General features: G+C 36.9%; 1 protein-coding gene across 2 annotated transcripts in view; it reads left to right on the top strand.

Moving 5' to 3' along the window:
- ADGRL4 (adhesion G protein-coupled receptor L4) overlaps positions 1 to 16,826 on the top strand; it is a 75,129-nt gene that overhangs the window by 765 nt on the left and 57,538 nt on the right. For both annotated transcript variants that reach the window (XM_090146458.1, XM_090146456.1), the window contains exon 3: positions 1,479 to 1,628. In XM_090146458.1, coding sequence (XP_090002584.1) covers positions 1,479 to 1,628 — 150 coding nt within the window. The remainder of the gene's footprint in view (positions 1 to 1,478; positions 1,629 to 16,826) is intronic.

Genomic DNA, 16,826 nt, shown 5'->3' on the forward strand with positions numbered 1-16,826 from the left:
AGCAAACAACCTATGGGGACAGAGATATGGGGCTGGAGAGAACGAGTGTGTTGAAGTTAATGGAAAACAACTGATACGAGGACTTAAAGTCCACACAGCTGTGACTTGTGCTGCTGGTTACAGGATTGAGAAGTCCCACTGTTAGGTTTGCCCTAAAACTGAATCCTAGAAATAACAATCTTTATTTTATTGTGGGTTTTATTCCATATAGACAGATTTATTATGGGTTTTGGTGTTTCCTTTTTTTTTTTTTTTAATTCCCACTGTCTCTCTGAGAGATTTTTAGATTTCACTTGTTAAGAACAATAAAGTGACAACAGACTCCTACAGGTTTCTGTTTTAATCTCTATGAGATGGTCTCCTTTCTTAAAAACAGAGAAGGTGAAACTTGATGATACATAAATTGGTTTGGATTATATGTAATTGTTAAAATTTGTGTGTAAGTTGTAGCCTTTTGAATTTTTCATATTTTTTTTTGTGTGTGTGTGTGAAAAAAATACACCTCGGTGAGATTTCATGAAGCAATGAAACCTATAATTGTAACACAAGACTAGCAAATATCCAAAATAATATCTGAGTAGGGAAAAGCAGAACTGCAGGGAAAGACAGGATCAAGAAGGAGCTTTGTGTTCTGCAACTTTCATTATGTCTAGCTAACCATTTATACAGTACAAATTCAGAAACTTACTTTCCTTTCTGAGTTAACTGCCTCTATTTCTAACCCATTATAGGGTGTGTATAATTATTCAGTGAGCTGTTAGTTTTCTCACAGGGAGAGGTTCTTTTTCTTCTTATGTGCTATACACATTCATACAATGGGAAAGTAGTTATATCATGTGGGATTTGTTCAGTGGATGGAAAAAAAGAGTACAGTATATTCATAACATGGAAATGGTATTTTAAGAGATTATTTTTAAATAATTTGGAGAAGATTTTAAAACCCTAATGCCACAATGTTGTAAATACCATGACATGTCAATTTAATCTCTCAGACCATGCGTGTGTATTAGCTGCATATGTATGGAAGTGCTTATAAAAATAAAAAATCTGATCTAGGGAATCCTCTGCGGTATTTTTCACTTGATATGTGTAGGGCAGTTTGGATTACACTCCATACATAATTCAGAGTGCAAATAAAAGTCTGTGCTTTATTGGAAAGTACTAGAAAGCTCTGAAAGCCTTTCAAATGTTTTCCCTAGATCACTGAGTAATTTCTACATTGCTTACTAGTTTGATATTGGTTGAATGTGTACACAGGTTCTCATCTCTAGTGTCTGCTATTTCTAGCTCCTGAGTGGTTTTACCAAAGAATATGCAGCAGCTGGTGGCCATCACCCCATTGTGCAATGCTGCTGACTCTGCGATAATATTGTGTTTACTGGGATATCCCAATTTCAAGGATACTTTTCACCCAGGTCTGATTTTAGAGCACATTATGAATTTTTTAAGTAAATAAATATGTTTTTTCTTTGTTCCAGTTTTGGTTTCCAGTCTGCTGGACTATGGCTATACTACAGGAAGCTGCAACATGACATGCCACAAAGATGCACGGTGTGAAGTTCAGGGTGGGACACAAGGCTGCTATTGCTCCCAAGGATACACGGGAAATGGCATTACCTTCTGTTACGGTAAACAGATTTTCCTTATGTGCATTTCTGATATCTGTTTTCTTGAAAAAATTATTCAAGAACCAATTAACTCAATGACTAAATTCTGTTACAACACCTTATGCTAATACACTCTCAATGCCAAACATTAAGAACTTGGCAGTTTCCAAGAAATTCTACAACTCAGCTTCAAACAAAGCTTCTCTCAATTGTACATAAACTGTTTTCCAGCTTTAGTCTTGGTGCATAGAGTCCTTTTCTACAGAAACGCTGAAACATCATCTCTGTTTTAGCTTCAGCAATTTCCTTTATGACTTTGGTCTTCTGAAGCTTGGGATTGGCACAACCACTACTTTACTACTCTCACAACTCATTCACACACACATAGCACTAGGCCACTCTTCTCAGCCTCTAATCATGATCAAAAAAATATAGCTCCTGAGATACTCTGGAAAACTGAGGAGGTGTGTGTACCATAGGGAAATGGTACGTGTGAAGCCAATATTCATTTTGTTTCACTACAGCTACAAGACAAGGAAATATGCTAGAAATCCTACACAGAGGTTGCTTCTGGATGCCTTTATGTTCCATCCAAAGAAAAGGCTATCTTCTCTGCCTTCAGTTTTGAGTTGTCCTATACTATGTGTAGTTCTAATACTTATCCGCACTATTAAATGTAGCTATGCTCAACTGCAGGCAGGCAGAAAAGTATATGACTTATGCTAGCTTTTAGTGTCCTGAGAAGTAGTTATGAATATTAACCAGCCATTTAGTCAGTTTTTGTGTTTCATGCATCTTGGTAAATTAAGTAATAACAAGCACATCAGTTTCATATAAGTGTAGACAAGCTGCCCACCTTTACTGTGGGTTTTTATGCTTCTTTTACCATGATCTACTTGGAAGTGTATTTGTTTTAGGGAAATTTAGAATGCAAAGACTTTCTGTCTGACAAACCTTTTATAAACTGGGAATGTTTAGGGAGAAACATTGCTGTTTAAAATAATAAGCAATGAAGAATCAAAAATTATAGGATAGTTTGAGAGAGAGCTCTGGAGGTCATGTGCTCTAGCTCTCACTCAAAGCAAGCCCTACTTAGAGAAGGCTTCTCAGGGTCTTGACCAAGTTTCAGTTATCTCCAAAGATGAAGATTACAGATCTCTCTGGGCACTCACTCTAGTGTTTGGCTACCACAATTTTATTTTTTATATTCCGATATCTAGTTGGAGGTTTTCTTGTTCTATCTTGTAGTTGCCTCTTCTGTGCTCTTTTCACTTACTGCAGTTCTAAGAATAGCTTATCTTCATCTTCTCTAGAAACTCCAGAACCATTAGGTAGCTATAGAAGGCAGTAAGATTTCTCCTTGATCTTCTCTTCTGTAGCCTGAACAATCCCAGTTTTCTCAACCTGTTCTTTGCATCATCATGTGTTGTGCAGTCACTAAATATGTTACTTGAATGTAATGCAAACCTTGCCATACGTATAGGTCGTTATTTGTGTATAGAGCTGGCCAAATTAAAATAAGAAGAAATGGCCTTTACCTCAATACTGTATTATTATCCATTGTATTTGGACTAATTTAATTTTACTACTATGAGTAAGCTTCTTGACTTGAATGTTAACTGCATATTTGCAAAATGCCTACACTTGTGAATAACACAGAGAAATAAGAAAACCAAGTGAATTTTTTTTTGCAGTAGTACCTGGAACAACTCAAACTAACACTTCCTGATGTTGTCCTTCACTGATATTACTGACATGATTAAATCCATACATTGTGCATGCCTTCTAAGGTGTTATTAAAGGATGGTGTCATATAGGGATGGATTTATCTTACCTTACATGTTTTTTTTTTCTCATGTGGTATCTTTTCCTCAATTTCATTTTTTCCCTTATTTTCTTAGGGAAATCTGCACTGAAAATCATAAAAACACTTATTGGTCATTTAAAGAAAAATTCAGTATGGCGAAACAGGCATGTTTGTTAATTACAAAGTTTATGAATCAACTAATTGTTTATTAATAATTGTACTAAATGTTTGGAAACTCAATCTTTAAAAACAAAATTTCCAATATTAGTCCAAGCATACCACTACTAGATTTATTTTTGGTGCTTTGCATTTCAGTGGCAATGCTTTGAAGCAAGCCTCAGTTCAGCAGATCAAATTTTTTTCTGGTAAAATACCTCAACAACAACCAAAGTCACTTACCCTACAGCTATGTAGCAAAGCTTGTATCAGAACAATATGGCTGTTGTCCCTGAAAGAAAGCCTATGTTTCTCTAGGGCAGTATGTTATACAGCACATTATTAATACTGTGCAGCAGATCTCTATTAGCATAAACAAGTAACTTGAATTTTAATTTTAATTGGGTAGCCTCTATAAAGGATCAGAAATATAGGCTGAACCCTATCATAAACACTTTAAAGCAATGAAAATGTAAAGTAAAGCCTCAGTTATTTAATGATGTATTAGATTTCACTGTTCTGTATGGAGAATGCTGCAGGTGTATTTGCTGTTCTACAGATAGCTACCCATTTTTCTTCAGTTAATAATCTTAGGCTTTTATAATGATAGTCCAGTCACCTTCAAAGGAGATCATCAATTATGTGCTAATACAGGCATTTTCTAAAGAGTATTTATGGCTTGCTATGTTTACTTTTGCCCTTTTTGTTATTTACATAGGTTGCAAGAGTCATAATTACTTTCATCAATGTTAATAATTCTACACAGTGTAGAACCATCTTCTTCACTGTAGGCAGCTAAACCACATAAGTGGTTGTTTAGAGAGTTTCTACTAAAAACAAAATTCTTTCTCCTTGTAAAAATGTTGAGCAAAAGAATTGCTAGTTTTCAGCTTATACAGCTGAAAAAGTGTCCCCTTTTATTTATAGAGACATTCTCAAAGTATTTAAAAGGTTTTTTCTACTTTTTCTCTATTTTTTGCTTGCTCATAACACCTCTTAAATGTTTGTAAAAGTTATTTCTTTACTAGCTCTGTCTTTTCAATGTGATACACATTTTCCCTTGAGTTTACTGTGCTGCAAAAGGCAATAATGCCCTGTTACATTTATTTCCTAGCACCATTATTGATGAATCATGAATCACTGATGTCAGCATACCTCAGGAATGGGGTTTGTTAGTTTTTACTTTGCTCCCTTTGCCAGCTGGCTAAGTGATTGCAGAGAGCTCAAGATTATTGGATTTGTTGTGTATAGATAAAGACACATAGATATGAATTTAATTTCCTGGTGTCAAAGTCATGGCTTTTAAAATAATTATCCTCTTACAGTCTTTCCCACAAGATTTCAACCACTTTAAATTAGGTGATGTTTTGGACTTTCTGAAGACATCCTTTGGACAGAGTAACAAAAAGCTAATCCTCTGTCGTTGTCTTCTCTAAGAATGTGTGCAGGAATGCACATAATCAGGAGAATAACTGATTGTAGGATCTGGCTTCTTGAGTGTATTGGAATTATGACCTACATAGCAATAAATTCCTTCTGTACAACATCTTCCAGAAAGCAATAAATGAGTCACCTTGTCAAGCTTTACACCTCTGAGGTAGAAAATACCATCCCATTCTTCTTTTGTATTTATATTTCTTCTTTTATGTAACATAAGACAAGAGAATGGCCTCTGAAAACTGTTTTCCTTTTAGGGTTCAGTTTTTGTGCAGATGTGTATTTTAAATGTAATTCATGAGGTTTTAACTTCATATTATCATGTATCAAATTGAAGTTAAACAGCTAAAGGTCTTGGCAAAAAAATAAAATATATCCAAACAGTACTGATTTCTAGATACGTTAACTTCCTCTTGTGTGAAAATGCCACAGATTTTGTACTAGCAAATAGCATATATTTGCCACTTCTGTAAAGTTATTCATGTGAAAAGTCAGCTGTATAAATTAGGTGTTGCCAAAATCCCAGTGTTCTTCCAAAACAACAAAATTAAAAGGAAACAAACAAAATTTCAGATCATACATAAAACTTTAAAGAAGCTCATATTTTATTTTTTAAACAGAAGGAAGAATGAGTTGGCATCTTTGATGCTTTCCCAAGCAGCTCTGCTGTTTCAATACTGGCTGCTTCTTGATTGCTGACTGCCAATTTGCTGATTTGCTGGCACACTGCAGGAAATTAAAGTAAACAGTGTGATCACAGTGTTTACTTTAACTTTGTAAAATATGGAAGGAAAATGAAGCAATGTTGTTTGTTCCAGGAGGGTAGGCAGGCAAGCAGGAAAAGTCTGAACACAATATTCCTCCCAAATAACCCTGAACAATTTTCCCTTGTAAATGCCACTTGCACACCATACTACAAAAATTAATCAGTCTCACTTGTAAAATACTTACAGATCTCCCAGAAATAGTGAGCAGGGACTTAGGCTATCGGGGAAACTTTGCACTGAAGTGGGACACTGACTGTCTTTTGAAGTGCAATGCAGTAGGATTTATGATTTTCCAGAGGCAAAAAAATACATCAGTGCAAAGTGGTATTTTATATCAAAATACAGAATCCCTCTGCGAATGCAGAACAATTTATGTAAACGCAACTGAATCAATTGAAAGCCTACTCCAAGTCTGAATGCAAACATATTTTCTTGTTTTACTGAGGGTCATACTACCAGCTCTCTTCTTTTGGCAGTTCTTAAAGAGGCTTTCTTGTGAGATATCAGCTTCTTGCTTTAAGGTGATGTTAATGCGTCCCACCACTGACTTTTATTGCCGGCACTGAGTTTGTTTTGATTCATCAGTGTCGCCATTCTACAGCATTCACTAGGTATATAATTTTAATGGAATTTCACCTTTCAAATTAACATGATCCTGTAAAACCACTCTATGTAATCACTGCATTCTACCCAGAAGTAGCAAATGATCTAATCCAAATGCTGGCTTACAAGTGGAAGTTTTTTTGTTACCAGCAGGCATACATCACAGGATGTCACTTCTGTGTTTACCAAATAGTCTGAAATCACTGATACGGAAGATCCAACCCACACGCTTCCTAAATTCATTTCACTACTATCAGTTACCACAAGCTATAAAAAGGCAAATTGCAGCTGCTCTAGCATAACACAGCAGGAGAGAGATATGCCTTAGCCAAACGCAAACAACAGGGCTCAGCACAGCGGGTGATAGCTTGGAAACCTTGGGATATGCTACTCAGGAGCCAAAGCAGACTCCTGATTCCCAGCCTGTTTGACATTCTCCCCATAATCTCTGCGAATGTCTCTCACTTTTTCTTATCATTTATCCTTTCCTCCCTCCTCCTGCATCTTCTAATCTCTGTTATTTTACCTCTAAATTCTGTTGCATATTTTCCACAGTTTCAGGTTTCAGTGTGGTAATACCAGAATGCAGGCTGTGTAAAAGGGCAGAAGTCATCTTCAAGTTCAGAATTCCTACTCTTGTGTTTAGGTGTCTGACTTTTTGGTGGTCCCAGGAAGTGTTACAAGGACCCTTCCTGTTGCTTGCTCCTGTAGTTATTATACTTTTTATTAAATCCATCCCTTCAGAGTTCCTCTTCAGGAGGCAGTAACTTTTCTTCCTGTCCGCATCTGCCTGGTCATAATGTAGCTGAGCGCTTTTCATCTTTTCCTGAAGACTGGCTGCTGAGCTTTGAGACATTACACAGCCTATGCATCTCAGTCAGATACTCATCATTAAATTTGTAGGCAAGCAGTTTAGGAAACTGGAAAGCCTGGGAAAATTAGCCTGGAGGATTAGATATTACCTGTCCTGTGCATAAAAGTCTACTTGCCTGGAAACAGATAATGCACAAGTTAATATAGCAAGTTCCTGGCCATTGGAGTCCTGTAGTGTTGGTGGTTCTTCTTGTGGAACTTTTATCTGTGTGTAGTTTCTGTCCTTCCCCTGCAAGACGTTATACTTTTGTGTGCATTAGAGAAGAGTTTAGTGGTTGTGATATATGTAGATGGCTGGAAACTAATTACAGTTGTATGGTTGCCTTTCAGTTGCAAAGAACTGAGATATGTTTATGTTCCAGAAAACAGCCATTCTCTTTAACATACTCAAGTGTTAATCAAATGGTATTTGTAAAGTTGACTTTACTTTTTATAAGTAAGCAAACTTTCTTACTGTAACAAGATACTATTGAAAGTATCTTTTAGTTGAAGCTTTTAAGAGTGGATCAGGAGTTTGAAAAGACAGAGGCTATGCATAATACCATCAGTCAGATGGAAAGCAGTGTAAGATACTGGAAGTAATAAAATGATCTTGCTGATTAAGGGACAGAGGAGGCTATCCTACTCCAGTTGTCTTACCTCCAGAAAATGGCTGTCCATAAATATTGGTCTTGAAAACAGCTTATGCATTCAAAGCAACAAATCCAGCTAGCTAACATCCACGAAGAAATACCTCCCATTTTCTCACTTAATGAGATAGAGAGAAACTTTCCAAGGGGTACCTTCCTACTGTCAGAAAATATAGCTTGCCTGGGAGCAAACTATAGAGCTCTATAGAGCCCAGTATAATCATTTATAAGAGACGAACCCTGACTTTAATAAGCCTTGCACCAAGTCCATGATAGACAGAATCATAAAATTCACAGATTTTAGCATACACACACACACAAAGTAGGAAAAAAAAACTTCAATCTTTTTTCCATGGTTTTTGTTTACATTTTCTTGACATGGTACTGTAAGTATAATGAAAATACAATAATGGACTTTTTGAAGGGGCTACGAAGAAAATGAACTTCTTCTCATTACTTCTTTAATCATATACAGTCTCTCTTTTAAATTAGACCCATTTGCATCTGAAGAGGTTTTAAAATATGTGTACATTATGTGGTAGAAAAAGAGTTAGTTATCTCTCTCAAAAATGTACCCAAACTTTCAAGTTGATTAGCTGCACACAGGCAGTTTCTTATTTGTTTAATTCAAAATGTGTTTTAACCCTTGCCAAATAACACTATCTTGCTTTATTGAGAGAATACTCTTTTCATCTTGTTTTATGGCCCTAGGAATCAATTGATATGTTACATGTTTAGAGGATGTAGGAAAATTCATTTAAAGAGCTTTAAACTTATTGTCTCAAAGTGTGCTTGCTATGTGCCTCCCAGAAACACGATTGACTTCCTGTTTCTCTCACATTTAAAGTAGTCCCAAAAGGTCCAGCAGTAACAATACATTCTTCTAATTTCCTGGTGAAAAGGCAAAAGGACAGAAGATATTTCCAGAACTTGTGTATACTCATATACAAATGTACACAAGAAGATCTATTTCTGTAAATGTATGTGAATAAAAAGCAAGCAGTAGAGCCCACTACAGCTATCGGATTCTGCATCTGTCTTTGGGACTGTGAAGTTAGCATGGGTCTCCTAACAAAGTATTATAAGGAATTACACACCTAACAGAGGTTGATATTACCTCTGTGTAACTATATTGATGTCCATACAGTATCCCACCACTATAGTATACTTATTTGTCTCCATTCAATAAATCATAGAGTTTAATTCCAGAAAAGTGTTCTCTGTAAGACTGTTGTTTTCCCCTGCTCTTCCAGCATAAACTGGCCACAGTGGTGAAGTTGTCTGTAACCTCATTTGAAATGTGTAATTTATCTGGGATGATATACTAGTGCACAATTTTTCTGTATAGGACTGTGAAAAATTGCCATCTGAGCTGCTGGCAGACAGAATATCAAACCCAACTCAATCCCGTATATATAAAAGATTTTAAGAAGGTAATTGACACTTTGGGCCTCTATTTGCCAAAGAAAGAGATAATGACATTCTCCAAGAAGATTAGAATCTAACCAAACACTGTGCTCTAAATATGGAGCACAAAGGCAGGTGATGTTTGTAAAAATGCTTCCTGGCTGCAAGAGGAGGAGGGGGCTGAAGGACTGCAATTTTGCAGTGTATATTTTTTAGGTACACAGATTTAATTTAGAGATTATGGCTTGAAAATGAAATTTACAGTATGTGTGTTTTTGGGTGATAAGAAATTGATTTTTTGACCTTGGTACACACTAATTGAAATATCTGGCACTGTGTTTTGCTAAGGTTAAAGGAAGCCATATATGCCTGGAACCGTATTCTTCTTTCACCTTGAACTGTGCAGTTAATCACAACCATAATCACTGGCAGGAAGGAACTGCCGTTTAGCTGTTCTACGAGGAAGCTGAATAATCTCTGTTCATTGTCTAATGGATAGGTTGTTGTGTGATTACTTCAGGCAAGGTTTAAGAGATTCATGATAACTTCAAAACAGAGACTTCTGGTGGCATTGCCATTTAGTGAGGGGCCAGATCTTCACCCAGAGCAGGGCAGAGTGCAGCACAGCAGGCAGCTCTGCATCGCTTATCCTTGGGGCTGCTCACTAAGCCTGGAACAGCTCTGTCCTGTGCCTTCTGCAAGGAAGTAATTTAGGGAGCAGGCCCGGTCATCCTCTTCTCCACACTGAGTCCAGTGGTGGAGAAGAGAGAGTAGCCCATGGACTGCTCTGTCATTGGACTGGTAGTTCTCAGTATCCCCTACTTTGAAAGGCCTTCTTGTAGCATTAATAGCTCTGCTTTATTTAGTGGAGTTTCTGTCTGAGCTTAGATTTGTACTACTGTGACAGTTAGAGTTGTCTATAAAGCAGTGTGGCAGGGTGTCCCATTATTTTGCTTATTACTTAATGTTACACATTTGTTAGGTTGGCACAGGATCATGTTTTTCAAAAAGGAAAATGAAAGCTCCTGAAAAGCCTTGACAATAAATGGTTATTTGTTCAGAAACAGCCGAGTCCAATCTTTGTTTATGTTAGCAGGCTTCATGTAATGGTGCTGCAATAAAGAAAAATAGCTCTTCAGGATATGTATTGGCTTTTATGTTTTATTTGTAATGAAAGCTATGCACATAGGCAGCAATCTACATAAGTTACATTGAGGGAGAACATAAGCATAGATGGTGACTTGCATGTTTATGTATTTAATATTTATTTGTGGCAAAACATCTGAATCTCAATTTTAAAGAATGTGAAATCAGGCTGAAGTACTGCAGTTTTCATTCCTAGGGAGTTACTGAAGGAAGACCAAGAGAAAAGGTGAGTTCACCACCCACTGGGAGCCTACTGCTTCCCTCCTGCCCATCTGTGCAGAGGAGCTGGAGGTCATAATCACTGCCTCATGTTCTATTTGATCCCAGGTTAGCAGACAGTCCATGGGTTCTGGGGGTTATTATATTGTGATCCTCACTGGTCTCCTAATGTAATAATGGTTTTGGGTTATTCCCAAAGTTCAGTGTAGCCCTGGGTCACAGCTTGTGTCAGGCCAGTAGTTAGTGCTGCAGCTATAGCCACATTGCACAACGAATTTCATCACAGATCTCTGTAACCTCAGGGGCCGTGAACAACTGCTGGAGAAATTCCCCAGTGCAGTTCAGGTACACTGACATGAGCTGAAAGAAGTTAAGTTAAGCTCTGCAGGCCTAAACAGGAGGTCTGAGCTGCTCAAACTTTACGATAGTTCTTTGTGGCAATGGGAAAGGAATAGATAGAAAGTCATGCTACAGTGAAGGCTTTGCCTTACTTTGTCTTGAATAAATCATTTTGGTGGGTAGCATTGATCCTGAGGAAGTTCTGCCTTTTCAAAATCAGCTTGCAAGAAGTTCAGAAGGGAGATTAGTGGAAGCTGGAAGTATACAGGTGAAAAGTTCAGGTCCTTTGTACCTATCCAAAATGTTTCATTATTCAGAGCTATGATGAAGCATGCATCAATTCATAAATATGACCCACTGTGCAATGTAAAAATGTCAATATTTCTATCACATTGTGTAAAGGATATCTGATGCATACAGAGAGAATTTCATCTCCTTAACAACCACAGAGAAAATAGGAAAGGCAAATAGCCTTCAAAAGTGTATTGACTTGAAAGCATAGCTAGAGAGAAGTTTCTAAAACCTAATATAGCTTTTCAGGTGGGCTAATCAAAATAGAAATGACACTAGATTGCACTTGTAAATTATGCTGAACTATGATTTGGCTGCTTTTTTAGGGTTGTGACATACATTACAATGTGCCCTATTGTGGTATGTTGGTTCCACCAAGCTTTCACCATATTCAGCTCTGTGGTTAAAATCGAGGAACTTCTAAGCAAAGCTGTCTTTAGAAGCTGAGGTCACTTTAGGCTTGCATCGCACAATATCGCCATTCTCACAGGAGAAGCTAGATAGATATTCCGCCCTATGTATACTGGGACACAGCAGTGGGCTACACAAGTGTTGGGCCTAGTTTGTATCATTTTGCATATAAGGCCTGGGAATTAGACAGATGTCAAAGGGGAAGCTGAATATTTACACAGCTGTGGACTGTAAAGAGAAAAACTCTTAACCAAACTTTTTGTACCTCCTCTTGAATAAACAGATAGTATGCTAATACTGCTAAATGCTTCTTGTTGGAGGGGTGGGAGGTGCTAAAAGGCCTCTGGGCTGTGTCCTCTGTTCCCAGAGAAAGGTTTTTTAGAGGTTTTATTAGCTGTAAAGTACTCTTGAATTATTACAGGAGTTTTGGCCTTCGATTGATCTACATTTGGAAAACTTAAAACCTTATGATGGCACATTGCCATTATGCAGACAGCAGCATTCACACTGGAGCTCAATATCCAAACTAACGATGGGTCCATGCTTTAGTATAGATATATGGTTTTGAGTGCTGCAACAAAAAATTCAACTGCAGGGTATTACTACTTCTGCTGGCAGTGTGGTAAAAATAGTGTCTTAATATACCTGCTCTTCTATTCTCATTGCAGCAAGCAATGGCAGGAGCACAGATGAGCACAATAACAGATTTTGTTGTACTTTCCTGCAAAAGAGATGATGCTGATGACTTTCCTGCGGTTGACTTCTGTGAGCTACAGTGGCTGTAGGACACAAAATCTCAGTTGGGGATGGATTTTTTCAAGGAAATGTTTGTTGAGAATTTTTGAGCTGTCTGGCTCTGTCTTAGGTGCCTAAAGGAGGACTGAGTTGTTTCAAAAGAATAATCTCAGTAGTGGGTGCTGAGTAATTGAAAATCTGCTCATGAAATGCCTTTTTTTTTTCCTATCTGTTGGCAGCTAGAGCTTTTGATTGGCTTACATTATTTTTTACTGCAAAGATCCTTTAATTAGGGAGGGGAACTATGTGAATGAGTTGGAGCTGCTGGTGGTAGTAGCTCCTTGCCATTGGAGACTGGGTAATTAAATAAGTAGATAACATCCTCCTTATTGAAGAGATTTAGAAAATCATAAGGAATTTGCATTATTACAGTGCTTAACATCAGCAGATGGAAGAAAAAAAAAACATAATGGCAATTTTCATTAGCTGCAATGCAAGTGGAGGGATCTTTTTCTTTCTCTGAACAGCCAAACACTAAACAATTCCTAAATCCCTCCTCATTAATTGTTTTTCTTTTTTGATGGTTAAAAAAACCCATAAAGCAGAAATTGAAGACTGGCTATTAAAATACTTGCTGGCAGCTTCATTCAAAACATCCTTTCAAATACTGATACCACATCCTGATTCATCTGTTATTCTGATATAGCTGCTTCAACAGCAAGTACCTTCCTTCATGGTTAGGGCCCATCTCTTTTCATTGGAAAATTCCTCCTTTAGGCACTTTATTGAATCCTTGCTGTAAACACATCTTTCTCTGGTGTTACACTGTTTGGACTACAGAAAATTTGTAAGCGCTCCCCCTGACCTCCCCAAAGAAAGTACTGTAATAGTTCATTGGGGATAAAAAAAGGAGATGGTCGTGGCAAAAGAAACACCTTTTTTTACCTTCTCACTGGAAAGATCTAAATGCAAATCTTGTGTGCCATTAGAACAAGTCAGGGTTGCTTGCTCAATGCAATCACCACGCATCACTCTGTAAATAGCACGTTGCTGTGCTGAACTGGCACACAGCCTCAGTGCTGTAGGCAGTTCTAAGCACCGACTCTCCCAGGGCCAGGTCTTCTCCTGGCATACAGCAGCACAGCTCAGTCGATGACAACAGTTAGTCAGTTCCCACCAGCTGAAGACTGAACCCAGGAACATCCCAGAGATTAAGTGGTCCCCAGTGAAGCAGGGTGAGTTTCACTCTCTGAGCTTGAAGTTGGAATTATTTACAGTCACTTTAACAGGACAACAGCTGCTCTTTACCTAAAGATGTGCCAATAGTACTGAAAGAATTTGGATCTAAATTGCAGATGGATAGATTTCAATTTGATTTGAGTAGCTGGACTGCATGATGCTGTACTGTAAACTCTCAAAGTCAGAGCTTGAGAGAAAAATGATTAATTTGGAAGCTGATACTCTGAAAGACTTTTATGAAGCAATGTATTTTCATAGCAGACACAGATCAATTTAAAAGTAGTAATCAGGGGCCATGTACTATGTGTTCACAGACAGAAAATGTAGAGAATTCAGCTAGAGCTGGACACTTAACATTCAGAGTAGTGCTGAGGATATTGCCTCTTTGGAAAATAGTATTGTACAGAATTAAAGTGTTGCGAATTTCTGAGATAATCACGATGCTGTGCAGATATAAGACGCTGCCAGAACACCACTGGAGTCAAGCACAACATTTTCTAGGCAAATTTGGGTTTCTCTTCTGTACAAATTTTGGTGGAAAGAAAAGACTGCAAATATTCACAGAAAAAAAAAAAAAAAAAAAGTTGAAATCTTGAGACAAAATAGAAACTTATAATTGGAGAATGTAGTAGAATTTAGTATCTTTCATAGTCATTCTTTAAATTCAAAGTAACTACACCACTTTTCATTAAATAAGACACAGGCTCAGAGGTTTTTCCCTTGCCAGTCCTAAAAATTTTATGAGATGCAACATTCCCTTCAAGAGTAATGCATCCACACAGAACTGTTTTATGTCATGCAAATGACAGCATTGTTCAAAACTGAAATTTATATTTGCTTGGATAATGTTACAACTAAAATCCTTTCGGATATTTTTAACCTTTCTCCTTAGTAGTAGTCTCTTTGGAAATATGTTTACGAAAGCATAGTGGCCACAGGAAGTGATAGATTGTTTCAGAAGGCTGAATCATTTCATCTTTCACAGCAGTCATTGACAGATTCTACCCTATGCCTGAAATCAGATCTTCATGCATTCAACATTCATACTTGTATCTGGCTTTGGTTTTGACACTCTGGCTGAAGTTGTCCTGCGTCATATCTTCAAGCAACCTGAAAGCATCTCTGTGTGAATCACAAACACTAGGTTGCTCTTTCTCCGTTTTCCATATTAGTCTTTACCAGCCAGGGAGGAAGGTGGAGAACAACAAAATACTTAATGAGTGGCTTTATTTTAGCTAAGATTAAAAGGTTGTCTGTGAGAGTGACATTGATATTATATCCTTCTCAATACCATTTGAACTTAGTTGACTTTCACCAAATCAGACAAATAAAAAATGTTAAGTTGAAAGTTTACTGTAAATATTCTCGTTTGAAAAGTTACACTGTAAATTCACAGTGAAGAAATCTTATGAAAGAGTTATTTTACTTCAGATTGAGTCAAGAGAAAATTTGATCTTAAGCTTGCATTTCCCTAGCCACCGAAGTCAGTAATTTCAAGATGTAAAATGGTAGGAAGCCAGTTCTTAACATTTTAAGGTAGTATTCAGTATTCAAAAGTATTCAGAAATATGCAAGTGTTCAGAAACATTTTTATGTGAGATGTTCTTATCTATTTAATTTGATTTAGTTTTGAGTAACATATCTTATCTTAGGAGGAAAAACTTTATTTTAACAGAAAAGCCTGGTTAGACATTGTTTATTTAGATTTTTCTACTACCTTGGCTATAAGGTTCTAGTGAGAGATTCTTTATAAGAACATAAGCATATAAAGACCATATTGTCTAAGTGTGTTTAAAAGGTATTCCTTTAGTCTATTTAACAGATTCAAAGCCTTAATTCATAAAACTTAGATCCATATCTATTTCTTCACATAAATGAGTTCTATAAATGCATAAAAAGGAAATAAATTAAATATGCTGCACATAGTCTCACTAAAAAAGCTAAAAACAATGAACTATTTTCATGGGTTTTTCCACTGCACATAGAACATAGTGTCTTCTTTTTCAATTGTGTAACATGGAATCTATTTAATCAGGTGATGTGAGTAGCTAGAGAATCTGGGGTAAAACAGTTGCTTGTGGAGAGTGAAAACCCTTAAAAAGCTTATTAACTCTGTTAGTTTTACTAGTTTTACTATCACTTCATGTTAATAGTGTAAGTAAGCAAGGTATACAAAAAATGGCAAGACTTTTACTACTGATTTTTCCTTGGTAAAGGAACATAATATACTGATGTAAAAACAGATGACTTTGTGCTATGTGAACATTGCTATCTATTGCTCTATGGCACTCAACCAGACAAAATCTAAAGAACTTCCAAATGTTGAAACTTACTGAGGCTTGAAAATGAGAGTGAAGTCTTTTCTGACTTGTTTTGTAAAAATGTTATAATCAGTAAGCATCTCCTAGCTGTTTTTGTTGTTACTTCTCCAGCCTTTGATAGACCAGATGTAAACTACTTCTGGCTGGTTTGTCAGTGGGTACCCATTATTATCGTTTGGGACATAAAACCCTCCCTCACAGATTTGTATAGGTAAATCTGATCACAGACTCTTCTCATTCCTATCCTCTCTGCCTTCTCTCTTTCTAATATCTCTGTCCTGAGTCATGTTAACAAAAAATAATAATTTAGTATCATCTGTGAATTTAATTCTCAGGCTATTCATCTCTTTTTGCAGAGCATTAATAAACATGTAAAATAAAACTGGGCTTAACACCAATTCCTGTGGCAACCCAACTGGATACCTCTTCACAGCTCAGTGCGGTGCTGTTTGTCATGACTCATTATCCTTTGTTTACATTATTTCAGCCAGTTTTCAATCCACATGACAGTGCCTTTATCCAAGACATTATAAATTATTTTTCTAATAAGATTTTGTGAGCCACTGTGTCAAATATTACAGCCCAGAAATATTGCAGCCACTCTGTTTCCTCCGTACACTAACCCAGCAAACAGTGAAAGAGCAATTATATTTTTTTGGCATGACCTGTTCTTTGAAAATATAAACTTTTTATTGGTCATGGTTCACCTGTTCTTCCAGATGATTTTTAGACTTGTAATATTTATCCAATTATGTCAGAAGAGATTGATAGCAATCATACCAGAAGATATCTGCAAGTTCACTCTCTCTCCCTTTCCTCTTTTCTTTAAAGCCATTCAG

This window comes from Phasianus colchicus, chromosome 9 (genome assembly GCF_987193195.1).
Source record: "Phasianus colchicus chromosome 9, bPhaCol1.hap1.1, whole genome shotgun sequence".
Lineage (NCBI taxonomy): Eukaryota > Metazoa > Chordata > Aves > Galliformes > Phasianidae > Phasianus > Phasianus colchicus.